Source organism: Aedes albopictus, chromosome 2 (genome assembly GCF_035046485.1).
Source record: "Aedes albopictus strain Foshan chromosome 2, AalbF5, whole genome shotgun sequence".
NCBI classification, from domain to species: Eukaryota; Metazoa; Arthropoda; class Insecta; order Diptera; family Culicidae; genus Aedes; species Aedes albopictus.
The window spans coordinates 469,004,069-469,030,156 of NC_085137.1; the positions used below are offsets into that span (position 1 = coordinate 469,004,069).

Below are 26,088 nucleotides of genomic sequence, written 5' to 3' on the forward strand. Positions count from 1 at the left end.
AGAACAAAAACAATCGATCAGTTAAAAAAAATAATTTCATTTTATTTTATTTGCCCTGATGGAGGAAATTAAGCCACATCATTCATTGTTAAAGTTATTATTATTATTTTTTTATTACTTTCATTGAGAAACTATCTTTATGAGCTGATTTTTTTGTGACGAACTTTATACCTTATGATTGCAAAAACAGCAAAAATAAGGATAATTTGTAATAAAATTCCAGGATTTAATCATTTTTTTCAAATTCGTAAAATAATTCAATTGTGACTAGTAAGGATAGGTGCCTTTCTTTAATGTCTTCACATTTTGTAGCAATTCATACTTCTTCTTCTTCTTCTACCACTAGCATGGCAAACTTAAGATCAATCATCTATGTATTTGGTAAATGCAAGCCAATTACAACAAAAAATAAAAAATAAAAAAAAATAAGTATGACGAAGAATTTTTTTATAAAACCGGTGGAGAAATATTCGGGAAAAGTTCTGGCCGCACCAGAGAAAGATTTCAAGGCGGAATGTATGATTAAACTCCTGTTTAAGCGGGCTTTCTGGCAGAATTTCATTTTAAGTACATCCATGGATCAATTTTTCTTGAGAATAGTACCTCTTGGGGTTTATGTACTTTGGTAGTTCCTTGAGGTATGCTTTCGCAGATTCCCCGACAGAACTGTAAATTTTGATGATGGTCCATGCATAAATCACGTAGGATTTTAGAGGGAGGGGTAGATTTCCTAAATAAATGGTTGGATGTATTCCTAAGAAGACAGCGGATAATTTTTTGAAACATTATTCGACGATATTTTTATTATATATGCTTAATGAACAGTCATTCCAGAAGATATTTTCAATAAACTCCATTGAGGTTTGTTTCCTGAGAAATCAAATAGAGTTTTGATTCTTTTTGAGGGGAAAATTCTATAGAAATTTCTTTAAAATTTCAAGGTGGTAGATTTGGCAAAACTTCCGAAAAATTTGGAAAAAAATGGTTGAGTTCTTGTAGATTTTAATGCAGAAGTTGTTAGAAGAATACCTACGGTAAATCCTTGATATGTTCTTGAAATCACAGTAGCATATTTGGGAACTACCTCAATTAGTAATGAAAAATGCACTATTTCAAATAAAAATTATCGTTATTGGCTTCCTCGGGGATCTGATAGATAATTTCTCTTTTGCTCAGTGTTACTAAAAAAACAAGAAAAAAGAGCTACATAAATTTCTCGAGGAAGTCTGTCACAAATATATCGAGGAAATTTTGCCAAAACTTCCAACTTTGATTACTCTGCAAGCAGATCAAAAATTGCTGTAGAAATAGTGCCACAAGAAAATAAAAAAAATAAAACTTTATAATTCCACCATATTTTTTTAGTTTTTGAAAGATGCTGTTCCTAAATTTGCATCAAAACCACATCCTGCTTGATGGCTGATTTTTTTTTCTGATAGGGCTGGTACAAATTTAATTTTGACGTTTTGTCTTTGTCCCTTCAACAATTTTTGGCTCAAAATGGAATTTTGAGGGGGCAGATAAAAAAACATTTATCAAAATATCGAGTCTTGCTAATAAATCTTTAACAAATCCGATGAATTTTAATATTTTTCTGATTAAGTGCTTCATTATTTTTATGCAATTTAGTATCATAATTTAAATTTTATGTAACTCATTTCAGTACCATAATGGCCATTTTTTCTGAACTGCTTCATTATGCAGTTGCAGTTAATGAGTTGCATAATAAAAAATAGTTGTATAATGTTCATAATGCAACTCATTTGAGTTGTATTATGAACATTATGCAACTCAAATGAGTTGCATTATGAAAAAATCATTGCATAAAATTTTGTATGGAACTCGTTGCAAAACTCGATTTTTCAGCACTCTTCGTATTTATCCAACTCGGCAAGCCTCGTTGGAGAAATGTACGACTCGTGCTGAAAAAATCAACTTTTTGCAACTCGTTGCATAAATAACTATTATCCCCCCCCTCGACCAGCCAAAGAGTGGTGGGACAAAGAGTGAAATAAATATTTGTAACGGCCTAATTTCTATATATATTTCTCAATCTTAACATTTTTAATGCAGTCTCAAAACTTTTTCAGGAATTTCTCGGAAAACTCTCGAAATTACTTCAGACACTTTTATAAGAATCTTTCCACAGATGATTTTTTTAATATTAGTGTATTTTCAGAAAGTTCGCCAAAAAAATGTGACAGGGGCTTTTTGAAAAAAAGTAAATAAAAAATTATAAAAAAATAAATTAAAAATAAAACATTTGGACTTGCGTTCTTTTTTATTGCAGTGCAGCGAAACGGTTTATTCAAAAAAATCAAGTGTATTTCAAAGTCTTCAAAATGCCTTCAGCGTTTTTTGAAGATAAACATCGGTATTGGAGGAAATATTTTAATCTGCAGTGATATGGAATAAAAAATACTGTATTTTCTAAAAGCCTCATAATGTAGAAAGTTGCTGCAAAAATTCGAAAATAATTATAATACTTAACCATTTTGTACCACAAGAAATGTCTGCTATATTTTTGCAAGACACTGCTCCAAGATTTTCAGTAAAACCTCTTCTCGTTAGTCATCAAATTTCCATGGGAATTCATAAAAAAAAATTAAAAAATGTTCCGAAACATGCTGCCAGTTATTTTTTCGAAAAATTCTATCTGCTTGAAATTACTTCCAAACGCTTCAACAAGATTACTTGAACGACTTAATTTTTTCAAATGGATGTTTTCTAGAGTTTTACCAAAAATAATTGCTTTCGGGAGCATTATCAAAAATAAAAAATATTCGCAAAACATTAAATCAAAAAAATAAAAATAAAATTGTAGGTATTCCACCCAGGTATTTTTATTATCAATTTTTTTTTCAAAATGTTTTTATCAACAAAATTTTTTATATGTGTTTTAAGAAAAGTTGTTTTCTTCACAGCAAATCGGAATCTTCAAGTTTACAACATGATTTCACCTGACATCACGAAAAGGTTGAAATACTAAAAAAAAAAATAATTTACAAAAAACAACACATATTATAGAAACTGTGAGAAAAATTAAATCGTACATTTCCTTCACAGAAAAGTCTTCTATATTTTTTCAAGACACAACAAAAACTAATCGTGTTCATCGCCATTTGTTTTGAAACTATCCAGAATAATTTTGTAAAATATTTCAGTAAGCAATCCGTAACTATTTGGATCACATTTGGAAACATTTAATCATTTTTTTCTAAATCTTCACCAACTAGAAATTACTTCTCAACACTTCAACAAGAATCATTTCGAAAGAAAAACACATTGAATGATAGAATAATAAAAAAAAATCGTGAAGTTTCACCTTTACTTCATCATAATGGCAGGTATTCCACTAAAATGTTCTGGATTATTGACCTATGGAAGATGTTTATTAAATATTTTCGATGTATGGTCAAAGTCTTCCAAATGTCTTCACAAAAGTCGACGATTTGACAGAAAGTGGGAATCATCAAATTGAAGAACTTTTGTTTCAACTGGCTGTACCAGTAAAATAAAAACAAAAATCAAATCATCTATCCTTTGAAATTCGAATAGAAAATATAATTCTGCGACAAAAATTTGAGAAAATCCTTAGTTTTGAACACTTTGCAATCCAAGAAGCTGCTGCAAATATTGTGCTAAAATAATATAAAAAAATGACCATTAAGTTCCCCCCAGTAATTTCCAGAAAATTCCTTTGTAGGAATTTGCCGGGTGATCTCCCCTTCAAACATTTAACAAACGTAAAGTTTCTACAGAAATTTATGAAAGTATTTCAAAAAGCTTTCAAACTAGTAATTCAAACTGAACATTCTGTTATGAATTTTGCGAAAAGCTTTTATAAATAGTCAACCAGAAATTACATCAGATACCTTTACTTGAATCCTTTCAGGAATTTTAATCGTTTCTGAGTGCATGTGGGAGTTACATAAAAACTCTTCTAGACTTGAAATACTCTAGGAGTTATATTAAAAAGGAAATAAAAAAACGAAAAACAAAATCAAAAGATTGCTTTATATAAATCTTTTTGGACATATTTAACCGTTTATAAGTGCATATAGGAGTTACACAAAAAACTCTGGAAAAAAAAGTTCCATAAAAATATTACGAAATAAAAAAAAAATTAAAAATAAAAAAAAAATAAGATAAAAAAGATCGAAGTTTAAACAAAAAGGTTTATTTAACCATACATGTTTGTTATTCTCAGGAAGATGTCTTCACAAAAGTCGATGACTTCATAGACAGCGGGAATCATCAAATTGAAGACCTGCTTTCCATTTGGCAAATTATTTGACTGTGCCTTCAAAATAAACAAAAAAAAAAATCAGTCGATGAAATCATCGTTCCTCCAGTAATTTCCAAAAAAAATCCTCCAGAATTCTTTCACATTTTTGTAAGAAGTCGGTGATTTTTCTGTAAAACATTTTTTCTCCTAATTTCTGAAAATTTTTCAAAAAAACATCCAAATTATAAAATCTGTTGGGAATTTTACGAATAGCTCTATTAACAATCCAAACAGAAATTATTTCAGACAATTTCACTTGAATTTTTTCGGGGATTTTCACACATTTCTGAATGCTTCTAATAGATACACAAAATCTCTCTCCTCTAGACACAACATATTTTTAAAGTTCAAAAAAAAAGGAAAAAATAACAATTTCAAAATAGAAAAAGTAAAAAAAATGATAAATTAAACAAAATGAGGATGTAATAGATATAAAATTAGATAAAACATAAAAGCAAATAAACTAGCAAAAAACATCATAATTCCTTTGCAAAAGTCGGTGTCCACAAATATCAAAATTATCAAAGTGAGGACATGCTGAAACTGACCAAACTAATGGGAGTTTTGATTTTTCTCAAACTTTTGGTATCGCCTGGAGTTAAAATATTTAAAAAATAATCCACACTAGCAATTCAAACTAAAAATTCTGTTTTCGTAGAGTTCTACTAACAAATCAACCTGAAGATAGTTCGGACAATTTTACTTGAGCTTTTTTAGGGACTTTTACTACAAAAGCTAGACTTTACATATACCGGCGTGAGTGAGAAATGGACAAATTGAGGTGAAATTTGCGAAAAAGTTACTCGTCCTCTCGGTGAGACTCGAACTCACGACTCCTACTCACTAGACAGGCGCGTTGCCGCTACGCCACGAGAAGACTCGAAGACGTAGCTGCTAACCTGAATTCAAGTTCAACACAAAATTCCGAGGTTATCTTTTCCACAGATTGCACCCCTTTCGGATGGAATGAGATGTACATCCACACTACGCATATATTGTATATGTAAAGCCTAGGCGAGAGCGCATTGTTTTTGTGTGTTGGAAGTCCACACACCTCTCATCGACGACTGTGTCGAAGAGATCGCGCGGTGAGCGGAAAGCTTCCAATGGGTCGCGACGTTCTCAAACGACCGGTTACGGAACATGAGTCCGTTGCTCGATGACATAATTAAATTAATTAATTATCGATTTTTGCGGCTTAACCAGCCGAATGGAAGTTTTACTTTATTCCAAAAGCTAGACTTTACATATACCGGCGTGAGTGAGAAATGGACAAATTGAGGTGAAATTTGCGAAAAAGTTACTCGTCCTCTCGGTGAGACTCGAACTCACGACTCCTACTCACTAGACAGGCGCGTTGCCGCTACGCCACGAGAAGACTCGAAGACGTATACAATATATGCGTAGTGTGGATGTACATCTCATTCCATCCGAAAGGGGTGCAATCTGTGGAAAAGATAACCTCGGAATTTTGTGTTGAACTTGAATTCAGGTTAGCAGCTACGCCTTCGAGTCTTCTCGTGGCGTAGCGGCAACGCGCCTGTCTAGTGAGTAGGAGTCGTGAGTTCGAGTCTCACCGAGAGGACGAGTAACTTTTTCGCAAATTTCACCTCAATTTGTCCATTTCTCACTCACGCCGGTATATGTAAAGTCTAGCTTTTGGAATAAAGTAAAACTTCCATTCGGCTGGTTAAGCCGCAAAAATCGATAATTAATTAATTTAATTATGACTTTTACTAGTTTCTGAGTGCTCCTAGGAGTTACACAAAAAATCCTTTGGACACAAAACATTTTAGAAGTTCCACGAAAAAGAAGAAAAAAAAAAACAAAAAAGTTGTAGAATCTATATAAATAAAAATGGAATGGTGTTTGTATGTCACAAATAGGCTCAGAAACGGGTCATCGAATCTGCATAATTTCTTCACTGTTGCATCCCGGATAGAGGAAAAGAGCTCAATAATATCGTATTTTGATATTGAGATCAAAATGTGATATTGGTTTGATTGATATAAGAGATAAAAGATCTGAAAATAATATCTAAAATTTACTCCTGGAACATCATCATCAGATCACAATTAGATCTTGCAAGTTCTAACCAATAGCAGCAAGCTATTCGTTTGATCTTGAAATATCAAATTTTGATATTGTTCAGATGTTCCAGGAACATTTTTCAGATATTATTTTCAGATCTTTTATCTCTTATATCAATCTAATCAATATCACGTTTCGATCGTCAGTATTTTACCTCTACCCGGGATACGTGCAGGGCTCCGACGTGTTCGTACGAAAAAAATAATTGTGAAATTCGACCGGGAAAGCAACAAAAACGGGAAAATTTGAAATTCCATTTTTCGGGCCATTTGTGTACAGAAATGCATGTCAAAAACATAGTAGGGTACGACGTTTGCCGGGACAGCTAGTAATAAATAAATAATGAAAAAAAAATCAAACTAAATAAGAATTGAATACGTGAAAAAATAAAAAAAATTAATAAAAGCAAATATACAAACAAAAAAGTCAACATTTATTTCCACATACCGGTGTTTGCCTAGGCTTTTACTAGTTTCTAAGTGCTTCTAGGAGTTACACAAAAAACTCCTCTAGACACAAAACATTTTAGGAGTTCAATAAAAAAGAAAAAAAAAAACCAAAACTGATAAAATAATAAATAAATATAAAAACAATTTAAAAATCAAACAAAATGAAAATTGAATATGTGAAAAAATGAAAAATAATAAAAGCAAATAAACCAACAAAAAAGTCAACATTTATTTTCCAATGCAATTAATTTCTGAGTGCTTCTAGGAGTTACCCAAAAAACTCCACTAGACACAAAACAGTTTAGAAGTTCAATAAAAATGAAAAAAAAAACAAAAATGATAAAATAAGAAAAAAAAAAATAAAAAAAAAACAAACAAAATGAGAATTGAATTTGCAAAAAAAAAATTAAAACAAACAAAAAAGTCAACATTTATTTTCAAATGCCGGTTTTTACAATTTACAAAACATCAACGTTATCAAAGTGAGGACATGTTTTGACTTAGACGAAAAATAAAAAAAAACCTTTCAATAGAATTTTTAAATTTGAAAAAAAAAAATCTAAATCTAAGACAAAACGCTTGAAATCCCGCGTTGGTCTTCATATTTGGAATTGTTTGTTTTGCTAACTGAAAGGAACCATTGGTCACGGGAGCGGTCGACATTGATATTCGTGACAGAGACCCCAACAATGGCGACCGTATCAAAGTACTTCCAGCCTAAACTCACGTGAGCAAACAAAATAAAAAAAAATCAACAACCTTCAAACCATTACAGTAACAAGCTTTCAAACGCTCCAAATCAGTCCCTTCATTCGAGGGAGCGGAGCATTGATCGATTCGTCAAGTCCACCGTATCTAATCGTTCGATTAATCCATTCCGCTGTCTAAAATGTGCTTGTGGGTCAGTTTTTTTTTCTGGTTATTGCTCATTTTAGGCATAGAAACTAAGCAAATGACAGCCTAGTCATATGCCGGGCACTGGCCGCCGGCCGCCGATCGCCAATCTAATTTATCTCGTAAATATGTCGCTTTGTGAGTGATTGCGATTTTGTGGCTGCCGTAACTGCCGATCATCGATCATAACCATACACAGATAAAAATAATGAGATTTACACGTCATGCAAACTTCATTTTAGTCATGTAAACTTACAGTTATGATGGTTTACATGATATATTACGTAAATTTGCGTTATATGTCATGTAAAAAATCAGAGTCATGCTGAATTACATGACATATAATGTAAGTTTACATGATATTTTATGACATTTACACGATACGTCATGTAAACTTCTGTGATATCCCACGCTCCAATCACGTGCATCATATGTCACACAATTTTACTTTCTTTTTTCGATCTGTGTATAATTGAGAGGGACGCCCCTCCGCTTGCACGATTTAACACTGATTTTTACGAAGTCATTATATGAAATCGATCTACCGTACTGAAGCAAAAGCCGGATTGTTTCGTCTCTATGGTGGTTAAAATTCGGCAATCATTATTTCGTCCACTTTAACGCATAATTGACGCTAATCAACTGTTTTACCTTATTATTGACATTTCTTTATTATAGAGAATTTCAGCCCATGACAGGTTCAGCTCTTGAGTGATTCTTTCATAGTTTTTTTTCCTCAAAAACAAGAAACATGTCAGTCCAAAGAATATTGAAATAACCCTCTGAAACTGGGCCTCTCCACGGTCCCACCGTTGACAAGCCCGGTGAATGGCAAACTATAAACGAACGACTTGTTGTAATAGAAAAAGGGAACGGCACACGGCGGACGACCTTCTTCCAATATGATCCAATGGCGTGTGCGCGCGTGCGCCCGCTCTAGAGCTCTAGCTCTAGTAGCTTTCGGAACATAATCAGACCAACCAGCCTCGGTTATGTTTAGCAGGGCAAAAAAAAAATAAAGAAAAAATCGCGCCATTCCTTTCATAATCATTATTGCATTTAAATTGATTGCTTAATTTGCGATCGGTTGGGGCCGCGGGCGCCTACCACCAAATTTTGTGCGATTGGCGTTCGCGAAATATTCGCTGGAATTTGAAACCCTTTTAATGAGTCATTTCCAGACCGTGAAATTGGCAGCACACAGTGGTGTATGATATAGACATACAAAACTCTTAGAAGTTATAAAAAAAACATCGGATTTATTAACTTAACTTAATCAGTAGTTAGGTATTTATACTTTTATCGTTCCTGGACAATCAAAATTTTTATTTTTTGGCTGTTACGCATAAATTAAAACGATTTTCATATTTTCATTTATCAAAAACCATCGAATAATTGAATTGAATTGTATTTTTATATTAAATCGCAAAAATTCACATATTTTAAAATTTAACACAATTATCCAATTACAGATTAAGAGTTAAGGTCTATCAAATACATACATTATCCCCAAAAAAAAAAAAAAAATAAACGGCGAAAATTTTATAAAAAAATTAAAAATCGAAATATTTTCAAAATGCTCCCAAAATCTCTAAATATTTTCGTATAAAAATATCGGTAACCCAAATAGGCATCGAGGAAAAAAAATATGAAAGTATTAGAATGTTCAAACAGAAAAATCAGAGAAAAATCATACAACTGTGATCAGTTTCTTTTACCTGTTTCTATAGGAGGTTAACGTTTCTGAAATTTCTGCAAATTTAAAAAAAATGTTCAGTTTTCAAAATTTTGACCACTCTTCATCCGAATCAAGATCACTATCCACTCAGGAGATTTATTACATCCCCATCAAAATTCCACCGAAACCCATTTCGCTCGGCTTCCTCCAATAATGCACATTGCTTTGCATGGATAGCAAACCGAGAGTGCGATCTTCAAGGCAACTTGAGCAAGTGTTAATCGCACTTTAATAGTGGTCCGTAAATCAAAACACATATGTCCGCCGGAATCTCAGTGCCGAACTTACCTCATCCCGTCGAAGCCGTCGTCCGAGCCGTTGATGGTGAGCACCGGGGCCCGGGCGTAGGCCTTGGCCACCCGGCGGTTCCGCTCGAACACAATCACCTTTGCCCAGATCTCGTCGTCGATCTGTGTCCATTTGTCCAGCACTTCCTGGATGTGTTCCTGCGTGCGGTGGAGAGAATAAACAGAAAAAAAGAGTGGCGTATGAGAAAATGATGACCGTTGGCGGTGCTAATTGAGTGACGGGCGGATTATTAAATGGAATTCAAATGGTGAGATAATATAGATGCACGTGAGAAATAAAGGGAATTTAAGTGGATTTTCGCTAATGGCGTTTTTTCGAGGGAAATTGATGGCGAGTGGGATATTTGGATGATTTATGAGGTTTTTGCTTGTTTGAGCGGATAAGAATTTGATTGAAGGAATATTGTGAACACTTCTTCGTAAAATGCGAAATTATTTGATGGTTGAGGCTTATTATTCTTCCTTATAAACCTTCTGAGCTTCTAAAACCATTTCTGACTAAATTGCGGTCTGATCTGTTGATAAATATGATTTGATTGAGGTGAGGTATAACTTAAATTGGTGGTGTGAATTTAGAGTATTTTTAAAACAGATAGAATTTTAACGGTTTTTCAACAGAATTTGTGGAAGTTATGGTTCTGATATATCCGCAGTCTTGTCCGCAGCAGTTTTCTTAAAAATATCTGAATAAATCCAATGATGATGAAGAAAAAATGGTGTAAAACAGACTCTAATTGAACTTATAGTCGTCATATTACTGGAAAAAAATAGTTGTTAAAATGGCTTGTAAGATTTTGAACAAACTTTTGGACACTTTTTGTTATCATTTATCGCAATATTGTTACAATGTTTTGACTAAATTGCGTCGAATGAGTGTAATCAGTTTTGTACCTTTTAATTCCGCCCTATTTTGCTTATCCTTTGACAGATACGCGTTTTTCGACTACCACTTGTAATCTTCCTCAGAGGGTATTCTGCTTAGAGGGTTCGAAAAGTCGGTACAAGAACTAAATTGCTGTCAAAATTGAAACTTCTGAAAGAATTGAAAAAAAAAACCGTTCGTTGTCTAGTGTAGTGCTTCCCAAGTTTCGCCAAGTTTAATGCTTCCAGTGATCTAATCGCCTTTAGTACGATTAGATCACTGGAAGCATTAAACTTGGCGTTTAAAAAAAATAAATAAAAAAAAATAAAAAAGGAAAAAAAAAGGAAAAAAAAAGAAAAATTAAAAAAAAACTTATTGAATTGTTGAAATCATTTCTAGCGAAGCTCTATACAAAACTTCAAGTTAAAGTTGTTGCTTTAAGGTGAGCAATTACTTGAAACATTCCAGAAAAAAGGTTGGTGTGTAATATGTTTTGTTTTTTAATTTTTAGGAATAACCATAGATCATTTTTTATAGAACTCCAACCGCTTTTTATTAAAATTTTCATATGGATGAAATGTTACAAAACTTTGGCAGTAGTTTTCAAAAAATAAGGCCAAAGAAACTCTTACAAGGACTGTGAAAACAAATGCTGCTGAACATTTCTTTGAACATTTTTTTATTATTTCAATATTATTTAATTTAGCAACTTGCCAGCTATGTCTTACAGAATACCAAAAAGTATTGTTGGTAAAATATAATAAAAAGATTTTGGTTTGGGTGAGTAACTTGAGAAATGAAAAAAAAAGAAAAAAAATCAGAAAGTAATATTCTAATGAAGCTTCTAAAATCTTTTTCTGTTAGAATTTCTGGAGAAAATGTCATGAGCTATCGTTAAAGCTCCAAGAAGAATGTTATGAAGATAGTACGGAACATGATAATTAAATTGATAATTCTCGATCACAGAGAAATGCCCAATCGAATGCTTTAAACTATTTTTGAAAAAAAAAATGTTGTAGAAACTTTTAAAAAATTAGTTTTTGATTTTGATAATCAATTTTATTGGGAGACTTCGTCAAAGCAATATTGGCTGGCGAAATTTATAAGCACTATCAGGAAATGAAAATTCTCTTTGGAATGCCCCCTGCCCCTGTTTCTATGAGAATTTCTACAGAAAATATTACGACATTATTTTAAGAATAATTTCAGAAGGAAATAGTTAAAGAAATGATGACCAGCGCTGGATTTGCATTTGTGGTGGCCCTTTTTCTAGAAAAAACACTTTTTTTTTGCAAAAAAAAATAAGAATTATTACAAATGAGTGTTAACGTCTTTGGAAGGATTCGAATGTAGGATAATAGACGTTACTAGAAAAAGAAATTGTATAACGGAGAGCATTTCAAATTATAAGATATAATAGTTTTTAGGAATTAAAATGATTGAATCCTTGAAGAAGTTTTTACAATTCAGAAGTAGAAATCCTCGATAAATTTCTGATAAAATTAGTTGGTTTATCATTGTCTTTATTTGTTCGAAAGCTTTTAAGTGAATATCCAACAAAAGCTGTGGTGCAATCTTTTAAGGATTTGCTGGTCGATAACAATTCTTTTTATGGATTTTTTAGCATAAAAAGTGCTCGCGCGACAGCTAGAGAAGTTTTTGACGACCACCCACAATAATGTTCGGAGCAATTGGAAATTTCCCAACTTTAAAAGAAAATCTAATAGAAATTGCTGAAGAAATTTTAGCAGAAATCCATGACAGGCGGAATTAATGACTAAAAAAATTAGAGCAAAGTAAAATTTCTAGAAAATTTTTGGAAAAATTTTCAAGCAAAATTTTAGTCGATTGTTGCAGAATGTGTTTGCAAAAAATTTTCTAATTCTTACAAGGATTGCTCCAAAAGCATTTCTGCAATTTCCTCAAGAGATTTATGGGCATTATCAGGAGCATTGGCAACATCCCTAATTCAGGAAGAAAATCTCAACCACATTTTTTCCAAAGGAATTCAAACCGAAACATTACCCGGAATTCATGTCAGAGTTCACCTTTACTGGAAGATTTTCCTCATTTTTTAATTTTTTTATATTTTTTTACTAATTAAGGTATCTTCTGATTTTTTTTTATTGTGGAAAATATTTTTCGTTTTTGCATTTTTTTTAATTTTTATTCAAAGATGGTTTTTGCAAAAACCAAAAACATTTTCCACCAGGAAAAAAAATCAGTAGATACCTTAATTTTTTCTCTACGCATGAAAACCGATTTTTAGGATAATGCTCCGTTATTTAATAAAAATAAAAAAAAAACAACAAAAAACAGGTAATGCTCCCTGTTTTGCCTTAACTGATATTTTAACAATATTGGATTTCGAATTGGATACCCTAGCATTCGTAAAAATTTCGATAGAAGTTCATGAAATTTTCCAAAAAACACTGTAAAATTTTTCAAAATTCTATGAAAATTTCCGGCAGAACCAATCAAGAATATTTCTGCAATTGTTCTTAGAGCTCCGTGGAAAATGCTTCAAATTATCATCAAAAAATTTCGATAGAAATAAACACATTTAGAACTATCATATTTCATATTCATCTTGCTAGTATACAGTAATATGAAGTTTTAATAAAAATTAAAAAAAAAAAACAAATCATGAGAAAAACATGTTGTTTGCACTTCTTCTTTTTTCTTGTATCAAATTTTTATTCGTAGTGGCCCGAGGCCATTGCCCATACTTAATTCCAGCCCAGCGTGTGAACTATTTTAAGATTATTTCAATGACAGAGTCATAAAAACTCAAAAATCATTCCAATGTTTTAGAAGATTTTGAATTGATTAATTTCTTGGGAAACAATGGCAAGAAATTTTGGTTCATGGTTTATGAAATCTGCAAACATGTTTTGAAATATTTCAGGTTCAACTTTGTTATGGAATTCCAACCAGAGCTTACCACATTTTTTGGAGATTTAAATTTAAATTTCTAGGAAAATTCCAGGGGGTTCTCAGAAAGTTTCAGGGGCGGTACAGGGGGTATGAGAGATCTACAGTGGGTTTTCTGATCATTTCAGAGAATTTCAGGGGGCGGTGGAGTTGGTTTCAGGGGCGATTTATCAAAGAGTTTCAGAGTTGTTATGGGGGATTTTATAGGCTTTTTGAGAATTTCGGAGGGTTTCAGGAGCAATGTGTGGATGGGTGTTGTGGCATATCTATGTGTTTCAGAGGGTTTTCAGCGAGTTTCAGTGGCGTTACAGGGAGTTTCAGTGACGGTTTATTGTGTTTGGGGTTTCGGAGATTCTCAGATACGCTGCTTACGAAAATTCCTAATAACGCCCTTAAATTCCCCTCGCTAAAATTCCTTAAGTCCCCTGAAATGCTTTTGAGAACCCCCAGAAGTCACTTATTGTCCCTAAAATTGCTCCATACCTAGTAGTGTCCATGGTATTCCCCTAACTTCTCAATAAACCCACAGAACGCCCCTGAAGCTCTTTGAAACCCCTTCCAACCATCAGAACCGCCCCCGTCAACCCCCTGAAACTGACAACGCCTTCTGAAATCCCCTCGAGCAACACATATGTCATATAACAGTTACGGCAGTGCAAGTTCTTGTTCTATAGAAGTCACTGTGTCTTATTTCTAGCATTATATTAGAACTCAGTCACAATAAAATTGTAGAATTAGCATAAGCTAATATATACGTTAATAAAAAACAAGTCACAATAACTTCTATGCCACCAAAACTTGCGCTCTCGTGACTTTTTTGTGACATGTTACCCTAGTAACTCGGCTTCAATTATCAATATTTTTATTTCATAGCTGTTTCGTTAGGGGTCGTACATAAATGACGTAGCTTTTTAAAGATTAAAGATTAAAGATATGCTACGTAGCTTTCTACTAAGCTCCTTGAAAAAAAAAAAGTATTTCGTTATTAATAAAACTTTTAATTAATGCATAATGCATTGCATAATGCATGTATCATTATTCAGTAAATGAAAAATAAATAAATCGGCACCTACATTTCAAAAGGGCGTAACTGCATTTGGAAGTAATACCTTCTTTCAAAGCTGTAGGTCGTACTGCCTCCCTTACACTCAAACCACCGTGGTTGTCGGAAAGAGGAGAGTTTTTCCCATCTGGTACTTGTTGTGAAAAACATGGAAATCATAACACATGATCCACAGCTTTAAAAGAAGGTGATGATTCCAAAAGCGGTTACGCCCTTTTGAAATGTTGGTGTCGAAATGTATATAGTACATAAATGCCGGCTTCCTTTCATAAGACATTCAGCTATCGGATGCAACAACTGTATCTGAGAAAATGGTTTTGAAATCCTGCGTAAAGAATAATGAATAATGAAAGAATAATGTGTATGAAAATCAATTTCACTTAAATACTTCTCACGACGACCAATAGTTTGCTGCTTGCACTGCACGCCGCTAAGGTTGCAAAGCAAAACAAATTCTAAGTTTTTGACATTGTGGCATTATTCTTGGAGTTCCTTATACAGTTTCTACAGGACTTCCTCCAAGAATTCCTCCAACAATTTCTGAAGGAGCTCCTCTAGCGGCTTTGAAAGCAATTTCTCATGGTGTTCTTTATAGATTTCCCAACAGGAGAACCCGAGCAGGAACAAATAACTGACACATAACTGCAGCATACCAAAATCAGGTATCATACCAAGGTATTGGTCGGTTACCCAGGTATTGAAAATAAATTATTTTGGTATTTTCTAAGTATTTATAAAATACCTCGACGAGTTATTGGTTTGGTGTTGAGGACTGCTTGAGGTATTATTCAATTATGGAAAAATCACTATTTCTATGGAAAAATCGCCTATTATTATTTAGGTATTGCCATACCTGATGCCATTATTCACGTGTTATGCACAGAATACACACCAGTTATTATTTTAGGTATTTTACCTCTTATGCAAGGCTTATTAATACCTCATTTAGGTTGTAGGTATTCAGTTTTCCATATCTGAGTTTGGTATTCTTCAGCTATTTTCTCCTACTCGGGAAGGATAACATTTTCACAGGAATTCCTACTGGGAATCCCATAAAAAGCTTCTGGAAACATTCCAAAAAGATTTGGAGGAATCTCGAAAGGAATCTCCCAAGGAACTTTCAGAAGTATATCAGAAGAAATTCCTGGAGGAATCTTGAAAAGAAATCATTGAGAAATTCCCAAAGAAGTATCGTGAGAAGTTCCTGGAGCAATGCTTGATGGAACTTTTGGAGAAATCTTGAATAATTTCTTGGAAGAATCTCAGAAGGAGCTATTTGTAGAGTCTCAGAAGAAACTCCTGGTTCAATTTCTGAACTAAACACGAAACTGAAGAAAACCCGGAAGGAATTTTTGAAGGAACCCCGAAAATAACTTATGGGGAATCCCGGAAGATATCCAGATAGAACTCCTGATAAAATCTAAGAAAGGAAATCCTGGGGGAATTCCAGAAGGAGTGAATGGAGGGATGCCGAAAAAAGTTCCTGGAGGAGTCCTGAAAAAAAAAAACCTGGATAAATCCTAGAAGGAAGTTTTCGAGGAATCTCAGAAGAATCTAGGAAAGAATTCCCGAAGGAATCCGAAAAAGAACTCCTGGAGAGGTTTTGAAAGAATGCCGGAGGGGTTTGCTGCAGAGATCTCGGCATGAATATCTGAGTGAAATCCTGAAAAAAACCAAGCAGGATCTCCTGGAGGAGTCCCGAAAGGGACTTCTTTAGGAAACCCAGAAAGAAGTTCTGATGGAATCTCAAAATAAATTCAGGTTAAAACCCCTGAAGAGATATTCAAAGAAAGTGCTGGTGGAACAGAGGAAAAGAAAACCTTGAAACAACTCGCGAAGGAAACCATAGATAAACTTTTTATCAAAGAAAAAAAAAAACTCCGGAGAAATCTCAGAAGGATTTTTTGGTGGAATCTAAGAAGGAACTTCGGAAGGAGTTCTTGGAGGGATCTTTGTAGGAACCCAGGAATACAAAAAAGAGGAAATCTCAAATGGAATCCCAAAAGGAAATTCTTGGAGAAATCTCAGCAGGAAGTGTTGGAGGAATTAAAAAGGGAGGAATTCTCAAAAATGGGAATTCCAAAAAAAACTCCTTGAGGAATTCCAGAATGAACTGCTGAAAGAATTTTAGAAGAAACTCCTGCAGTGTCCTTCGATCGTCATGGTGAATTTCATTCAAATATGGTATTGATTGAACTGTGTTGGGAGCAGCATCTTCCTGTTCTTCGGAATTGGGTGGTTTATTCAGTCATTAGCTTTGGTGATAGTCTCCTCCGGTTGCACCTATGGTCCTCCTCTCTCCTCTTCTTGGCGTAACGTTCTCACTGGGACAAAGCCTGCTTCTCAGCGTAGTGTTCTATGAGCACTTCCACAGTTATTAACTGAGAGCTTCCTCTGCCAATGACCATTTTGCATGTGTATATCGTGTGGCAGGCACGAAGATACTCTATGCCCAAGGAAGTCAAGGAAATTTCCTTTACGAAAAGATCCTGGAACGACCGGGAATCGAACCCGTCACCCTCAGCAAGGTCATGCTGAATACCCGTGCGTTTATCGCCTCGGCTATGGGGGCCCTGCACCTATGGTCTTGATGATGATTTACTTCCCTTCCGAAGGAAAAACTCACATTTTGCGAGTTTGTCATTAGTGAGATTCTATCCCAGGTCCTCGGCAAGATAGTCACGTGCATTAACTATCACACCAGATCCACTCCACAGTTGGCAATGTTTTCTTGCTATTGTAGTTTTTTCATAATATTCGTTAAATACACAAGTTAAAATTAAAACCAGAACAAAGTTTCGAGTTATTTTTGGTTACTTGTTTTTTGACATGAAAATTTTGTTGAGGGGGATTTTGTTTAACAAGCTACGTCATTTATAGAGAGGGGTATCTAAATTTGTGACAAAATGCTACGAGGGGGAGGGGGTATTAAAAATCGCTTAAAAAAGCTACGTACGTCATTTATGGACGCCCCCTTTATCGTCTGTTCTCTATCTTCTAATATTTTATGTTTTTTTTTAAATTAATTTAACCGTATCTATTGCTAGCATAGCAGGTAGGACTGTTTTGTATCACCCAACAGCTCTTGAGCAACTCTTCCTTTCACCGTGCTCGTTCGTTCGAGAAGAAGATCGATCGTCATCTGCACCTAGAATGGGAATGTTTTGTGCAACAGATAGCAAAAACAAGCCTATGCAGAGCAGAGGTACATACGTTGTTGAAACCGATACAATAGAGAGATATGCACAGTCTAGGTAGAATCTTGTCGACATGCGCCCTGCAGCGCACTGAGTGCAGGCGAGGCAGGGCTGTAAATCTTCATCTTGACGATTCTCGTCGCGACGTCCAACAAGCGAGAAGCTTAGCCTTCGAATGGCTTTGACGTCGTACACGTAGGGGATTGATCGCGTGGAAAGGGAGCGTCGTCGTAAAAATGTAGCGATTTGCCTGTAGTCATCTCGCCGGATCAGATGAGTACCCCTACATTTTATTATGAAAGGTAACAGCTTTATGTCACGATTGACATTATCATCATCTTGCAGTACGGGTTCAGTTGCGGATCTGCGGAACGAGCTGAGCTGTGGCTTGCACCGAGCTCCGAGAACAGTATTGCACTACTGTGGCACAATATGATCTGGGTGGCCGAAGCGGAACGATATGTCCCTTCGGGGGGCTTCCCGCGACAGGGGTTGCCAACACCTGGGATAAGTTGCAAGCTTTGAAGATTTTCTTCATTTTTTTCCTGTTTTCCTATTCAGATGATATCAATTTTATTTTTCCTTTTATTATCAGATATTAGTTCCCACTTTCTACAATCTCCCTCAGATGCAAGTCAGCTTACTATTCCGCAGAATTTCAACTTGTTCTGTGGCTTAATTGGTTAAAGCACCGGTCTTGCGAACACGGAGTCGTAGGTTCAAATCCCACCAGAATATGATTTTTTCCACATTGAATTTGTCAATCGTCAATATTTTTTTTTTGTATTTGTTGCATTCTACATCGTAGAAGTACTTTCCCAAATCAGTTTTTCGCCGTAAAATTGAGAACCCCTTCTTGATCCCGCACAATCCTAGAATCTCCGGAATGTTTCAATGCGCGACCGCTTTCGGCATGGAACAGCGCAGTAGTAGCTGATCGGGAGTCTAACGCTAATTCGTTTCGGGTTCTCCCGCACGGCAGAAGATCTATTCAGGTGCACCGACCGGACCCGGCAAAAACCATATTCAACGGTTGATGAATGTGCATAGATTATGAATTATAATGCACAACAGAAGTACCACGGCGAAGTGCCGCGTGAAGGCCATTGACTCGGACTGCAGCCAGCACATCGTATTGCACCGCACCACGGCGGCGACGACGACGACGACGACGACGGTGAAAGTGTGCAGCCAGCAGGTTCCTGCGTCTTCGTAGGTGCGCAGCGCATTCAAGAGACTTGAACGAGCGAGAGTCAGCCAAAGTGACGAACCCTGAATTTTTAATCCCATTAAATACCGACGACGACACGACGGTGGAGTAGGTTCACTCGTTCGGAAGCGATAGTCAGCCGATCGCGATTCGCCACACTCACTTGCGGTGGTAAATGTAAAAACAATAATGCCATAACTTAGGGTATTTACGAGACGCATCGCGCGGGAGCTTCTGCTGCGGTTGGATTGCCCGTGAGGAACGGGGCCTTCTAAGTTGTCTCGGTGATGACACTGGGGTGGTGATCGAGCTGAAGATGACGACGTTCGACGGGACAATGAACCTCAAAGAATTCTGTTTGCACCATCCGTGTGGAGGAGAATAACATTGTGGTAACAGACGACCAGCTACTGTAACAGTTCACATCTTCCACGGATTCCATCAGGGTTTCCTCCAGGGTATCCTTTAGAAATACCGCCTGATACTCTTGCAGAAATTTCTCCATGGATACATCACGATATTCCTCCAAAAAATCCTCCAGAAACTCCTCTAGGGACCCCTCCATGAACTACTTCAGAAGATCCCGGAGAAATCACTGCATTCCTCCAAGAATTTCTCAAGGAGTATCTACTGGAGTTCTCCAGGAGATTACTCCAAGAACTGTTTCAAGTATTCCTCAAGGAAATCCTTCAGGGGTTCCTCCAGGAACTCTTTCAAGGATTCCTTCAGGAATTTCCTCAGGCATTCATCTCGGAATTTCTTCAAAATGCCCAAGAAGTTTCTGCTGAAGTTCACCATGAATTCCATCAGAGATTCCTCCAGGGATTTTCCCTGGAACTCCTCCAGGGATTCCCCAAGGGATTCCTTCAGGGATTCCCCCAGAATTCTTCCAGGGATTTCTGTAGGAATTTCTCCAGGAATACCCGCTAGAGAAATCTCTAGGCGTTAGGAATTTCTCCAGGGACTCCTCTGGGAATTGCTTCAGAGATTCCTCTAGGCATTTCTCCAAGGATTCCTCTAGGCATTTCTCCAGAAATTCCTCTTGAACTTCCTCCAGGAATTCCATCAAGGGATTCCTCCAGAAATTCCTTCAGAGATTCATCTAGGAGTTCCTCCAGGAACTCCTCTAAGAATTTCTTCGGGGATTATTCTTGGAATTCCTCCAGATATTCCGCTGAGAATTGCTCCGGGGATTCCTCTAGGAATTCCTCTAGGAATTCCTCCAGGGATTTCTCTAGGAATTCATCCACAGATTTCTTTGGGAATTCTGGGACTCCTCTAGGAATTCCTCCAGATATTCCTTTAGAAATTCCTCCAGGGATTCTTCTAGCTATTCCTCCAGGGATTGCTTTAGGAGTTTCTCCAGGAACTCGTCTAGGAACATCTCCAGGGATTATTCTAGGGATTCCTTCAGATATTCCTATAGGAATTAGTCCGGGGATTCCTCCAGAAATTCCTTCAGAGATTCATCTAGGAGTTCCTCCAGGAACTCCTCTAAGAATTTCTCCGGGGATTATTCTTGGAATTCCTCCAGATATTCCGCTGATAATTGCTCCGGGGATTCCTCTAGGAATTCCTTAAGGGATTCCTATAGGAATTCCTTCAGGGATTCCTATAGGAATTCCTTAAGGGATTCCTATAGGAATTTCTTCAGGGATTCCTCTAGAAATACCTCCAGAGATTCCTCTAGGAATTCCTCCAGAGATTCTTCTAGGAATTCCTCAAGAGATTCTTCTAGGAACTTCTCCAGGGATTATTCTAGGAATTCCTTCAGATATTCCTATAGGAATTACTCCGGGGATTCCTCCAGAAATTCCTTCAGAGATTCCTCTAGGAGTTCCTCCAGGAACTCCTCTAAGAATTTCTCCGGGGATTATTCTTGGAATTCCTCCACATATTCCGCTGAGAATTGCTCCGGGGATTCCTCTAGGAATTCCTCCAGGGATTCCTATAGGAATTCCTTCAGGGATTCCTTTAGGAATTCCTTCAGGGATTCCTCTAGAAATACCTCCAGAGATTTCTCTAGGAATTCCTCCAGAGATTCTTCTAGGAATTCCTCCAGAGATTCTTCTAGGAATTCCTCCAGGGATTTCTCTAGGAATTCTTCCAGGGATTCCTCTAGGAATTCCTCCAGGGATTCCTCTAGGAATTCCTCCAGGGATTCCTCTAGGAATTCCTCCAGATATTCCTCTAGGAATTCCTCCAGGGATTCCTCTAGAAATTCCTCCAGATATTCCTCTAGGCATTCCTCCAGGGATTCCTCTAGAAATTCCTTCAGGGATTCCACTAGAAATACCTCCAGGGATTCCTCTAGGAAATCCTCCAGGGATTCCTCCGGGAATTCCTCCAGGGATTCCTCCGGGAATTCCTCCAGGGATTCCTCCGGGAATTCCTCCAGGGATTCCTCGGGAAATTCATCCAAGGATTCCTCCGGGGATTCCTCCGGGGATTCCTCCAGGGATTCCTCCGGGAATTCCTCTGGGAATTCCTCCAGGGATTCCTCTGGGAATTCCTCAGGGTTCCCTCTAGGAATTTCTCCAGGGATTCATCCGGGAATTCCTCCAGTGTTTTCTCCGGGCATTTCTCCAGTCATTCCTCCGGGAATTCCTCCAGGGATTCCTCCGGGAATTCTCACAGGAATGTCTCCAGGAATTCTTACAGAAATTCCTCCGGGATTTCTTCCAGGGATTCCTCCGTAAATTTGTCCAGGGATTTCCCCGGGAATTCTTCAGGGATTCCTCCAGGGATTCCTACAGGGATTTCTCCGGGAATTCTCACAAGAATTCTTCCGGGACTTCTGACAAGAATTCCTGTGGGAATTTTTCCAGAAGTTCCTCTAGGAATTGCTCCAGAGATTTCTTTACGAATTCCTCCAAGGACTGTTATAGGAAGTCTTCCAAGGATTCCTCCAGGAAGTCATCCCGGGATTCCTCTAAGAACTCCTCCAGGAATTTATGGAGAATTTCTTCCAGGAGTTCCTCTAGGAATTGCACCGCACAATTCCCTGGATTTTTTTTTTAAGAGATTCCTCTGCGAATTCTTCGAGTTATTTCTCTGGGAATTCTTCCAGAGATTTATCAATGAATTTCCCCTAGGAATTCCTCCAGCAATTCATCTAGGGATTCCTTCAGAAATTTCTTCAGAAATTCCTGGAAGAATTTCTAGAGTAATTCGTGGAGGGAGAATGCACGAAGGAATTCCAAGAGGAATTATTGGAGCAATTCCTAGAGGAATTCCTGGAAGAATCCCAGGAATTCCTCTAGGAATTGCTCTAATAATTCCTCTTGGAATTCCTTTGTGCATTCTCCCTCCACGATTTACTCTAGAAATTTTTCCAGGAATTTTCCAGAAAGTATTCTTCAAGGATTCCTCTAGGAATTCTTCTGGGATTTCTGTAACAATATCTCCAAGGATTTCTCTAGAAGCTTTTCCAGGGATTGTCTAGCATATCCTCCAGAGATTTCTCTGGGAATTTTGTCTAGAAATTTATCCTGGAGTTTCTCTGAAAATTTCTCTAGAGATCCCTTTGGTAATTCTTTCAGGGATTTCTGTGGGCATTCCCCCTGGATCTTTTTTTTTTTTTGCAAATAAATTTAAAGGATCTTTACGGGATTCCTTTTTCGATTCTTCTGCAGATTCTTCAGGAATTCATGCAAAGATTTCTCGAGGATTTCTATTGACTAATATTATCCGTACGTCGTTATCTACCCTTACTCGGAATCCAAGCGTCATTCCGACCGCATTACACTTTGACGCAAGGTCGCTGTAGTCCTCTGGTTAGTAACAAAGTGACACTCTGGAACGGGCTAAAACGCTGCGCAACCATCTTGGTAGGTAAGATAAATGATAAAAGCAGTCAGTGTCCAAGTGAGGGTGCGCAGATGAACCGCAACGACCAATCGCAACTCGAATTATCTCGGCTGTCTTATCCACAAATGAGTTATGAAACGGGTGGAATTTTGCCATGCCATGACGACGGTGACAAAGGAGGAGCGACACGATTGTCTCGCAGTCGCGTCGGGGTGCTGTACCGATTTGTAAGGAATTTTATTGATACCGAAGACATAAATTAAAGGAAGATGATTGGCGATGATGCCGGAGGAAAAAAAAAACGCTGAACAAAACCGAACGTTACTTATTGGACATTGCGCATTTCTGGTTGGTATGGGGAACAAAGCGTGCTCATGTTCCCGCGAAATATGTTCTCCTTTTTGAGCGAGATTTAATCGAGCGCTGTTGTACTGGGAAATTGTCATTCCGCGAGGACGACAACGACAACCGGCTTTGCATCAGATAGCATGGAGCAAGGAACAGGAAACAGGATGGCGGACACGCGTTTTTAACAACAAATGGGCTTTCGATTTCGTTTGGTTCTTTGTTGAAAGAATACGGATGGATGAATCAGATGGAAGGGTGATTCCATGGAATTCTTTTTCTGGGAATCGTCCAATCGTTGTTGAGCGATGGAACTTTAAAAATACTCAATTATTTGATTCGTTGGTTCCAGGTCATTTGGCTGAAAGCCGTTTGACCGAAAGAAGAATTATGATCTTAAGTGATCATGCCACTGTTCACCACATCAGTATAACTCGAAAGAACAGGCTACGATTTAAAGACGGAAAAATCTCCGATGAAATTAAGTCAGTTTAAGCACCAATCAATTCCAGAATGGTATAACTAGAAAGAATAGCCTTCCATTTTATGAAGGAAATATTCCAGATGGTCAGGAATCCAGAAATCGAAAATTGATCGTTATTCGGACAAAAGACATTCGGCCAAATGGCCAAACACCGCCTTTTTTGAAATTCTGTGCATTTTCAGGTTTCTTTTGAAGTTGGGCTGCAAAACGGTGAATTGATAAGCAGAGCGTCCAACTTTCCTGTCCTCACAAGTTGCTACCTCATGCTTCCATGAGTCAAACGATGACAAAGACCGACAGCTTAGAGTGGCGTGCTTAGCTGATAGTGCAGCCTTGCCACTGTTGTCCTTCTGACTTCAGCTAGATTGAGGAGGTACGTCTCGAGGTATAGCTAAATTGAGAAGGTACGTCTGTTCACCAAGAAGGAAGTGCGGCTCAAACAGCGCCAGCGTTTGTTCTGGCATCCAGCGGCTGAATATGAAATGCTTCTCTACCGGAAGCTATTCCTAAGGTGGCTACGTTGGATAGGGGACCTTAGGCCAACAAACTACTGTTTCCGAAACCCAAACACTGTCACAGAAAAAAAATCCTTGAAGTTGTTAAATTATCTTAAAATTGTTACTGAGATATCATAAGGTAAGCAAAAGATCTAGAGCATTGCGAAATTATTGTAAACTACAAACGGGACAGTCTCAGCCGCAGCACATTATTATTATTCCACTTCCTTGTCCAGAGAAGAAATCCTGCGCTCAAGACATTACATTAACCACCTCAACAGCAAACGAAAGCAACCCTAGTTTAACCATACCCGACTAAAAGATTCTAACAAAAATATAACATAATTATAACAAACCATGATATATGTAACTCATTTGATATAATCATGTTTAACATCATTGATGTTTAAAAATATTATAACTCAATTGTATCATATTATGTTATAAATGTTGTTCAATAACTCATTGTGAAATAATTTAGTTCTGATTCTTTGATATTCAGAACATCATGATGAACATATGATAGAAACTAATTTTCTTGAAGCTAAAATTTATATCATATTGTGTTATAATGTTGTTCTGATTATAACAAAATAGGTTATTATTTTGATTAGACCGATGTACTTTTTGTTACAGTTTTAGTTATTTTAGCATCATCCTGCATCTAGTTTATACCAAAATAAGTTAAAGAAAAATTTCATATCATCATAACACAATGTGTTATAAACTTGATATATTTTTGTAGTCGAGTAGCTAGAAGCAAGGATATCAACGGAATCAATGTGACTGCCATTCCACACAGTTAAACAAAGAAACTAGGTCAGACTCATAACTCACCTTAGAAAAATAAAATCATAATAAAATTGCGCACACGTGCACCATGTCTTCTATCTACCACTGGCACTACTGGCACAGCCACATGATTTATTCCCATGGGTACTCCAATTTGCGGAACACTCCCTGCTTCCAGCTGTTGATGGTGGTGTTGTTGTGGCTGCGGTAAGTCGTCATTACCGCACGATCACCGTGGCACGGGCCGCCCGCGTTTTGTGACGTATAACTTTTGCCTGCGCACTCTACATAGGTACTGATGCGGGCAAATGGCAAATCCGCCTGTCATAAAAATCGATCACCCGCACAATTCATCCAAACAACCACCCATTAGAATGGCTCGGGTGATACCTACTGCTGACTGACAGAGTTACGGGCGTCGGTAATGCTGATACCTATCATTGGGCCCCTCTCTAGCGCATGTGGGAAAGAGCTGGGTAAAATGCGTCTCCTCTAGGAATTTTCTCTGTTCCCACAACATAGTGTATCATTGTACTTGCCACACAATGTACAAATTCATGCAGTGGCAAGCAATAAAGCCCTTCAATTAATAACTGTGGAAGTGCTCAAAGAACAGTAAGTTGAAGAGAGACAGGCCGAGTTCCAGTGGGAACGTAGAGCCATACAGAAGAAGAAGAAGAAGAAGAAGAAGAAGAAGAAGAAGAAGAAGAAGAAGAAGAAGAAGTATGATGCCAATTGTACCACCGAAGAATTTGCATGACATTTGTATGAATAGACTGGGTTCTGGACTGGGTCTGGCGCCACAGAGAATACCCGAGTCAAAAACATTTGTAATGTTTTGGTACATTGTTTTACACTACGAATTATGTATAGAGTAAAGTGGGGCAAAAGTTCGAGTGGGGCCAGAGTTTCTTTTGAAGTTTTTGAGCTCAATTCAAATTATTTCTTTCGGGTGTCAAGATTGTTCGAACCCTTTTTGAAAAAGAGTCTTTCACTACAAAAATTATGAAAATTAATCAATATTTCGAAAAGTTATGACAAAATGTTGATTTTTGATCAAAAAATTGTAACATGCGATGGTCCTTCCAAGGCATGGAATGGAATTGTAATGAAATCGAATTCGATA

General features: G+C 36.9%; 1 protein-coding gene across 4 annotated transcripts in view; it reads right to left on the reverse strand.

Annotated features, from left to right (window-relative positions):
- The window catches only part of LOC109418098 (uncharacterized), a 734,843-nt gene that overhangs the window by 89,358 nt on the left and 619,397 nt on the right, over nucleotides 1-26,088 (reverse strand). For all 4 annotated transcript variants that reach the window (XM_019692282.3, XM_019692283.3, XM_029870885.2 and 1 more), the window contains exon 4: nucleotides 9,749-9,906. In XM_019692282.3, the coding sequence (XP_019547827.1) occupies nucleotides 9,749-9,906 (158 nt within the window). The remainder of the gene's footprint in view (nucleotides 1-9,748; nucleotides 9,907-26,088) is intronic.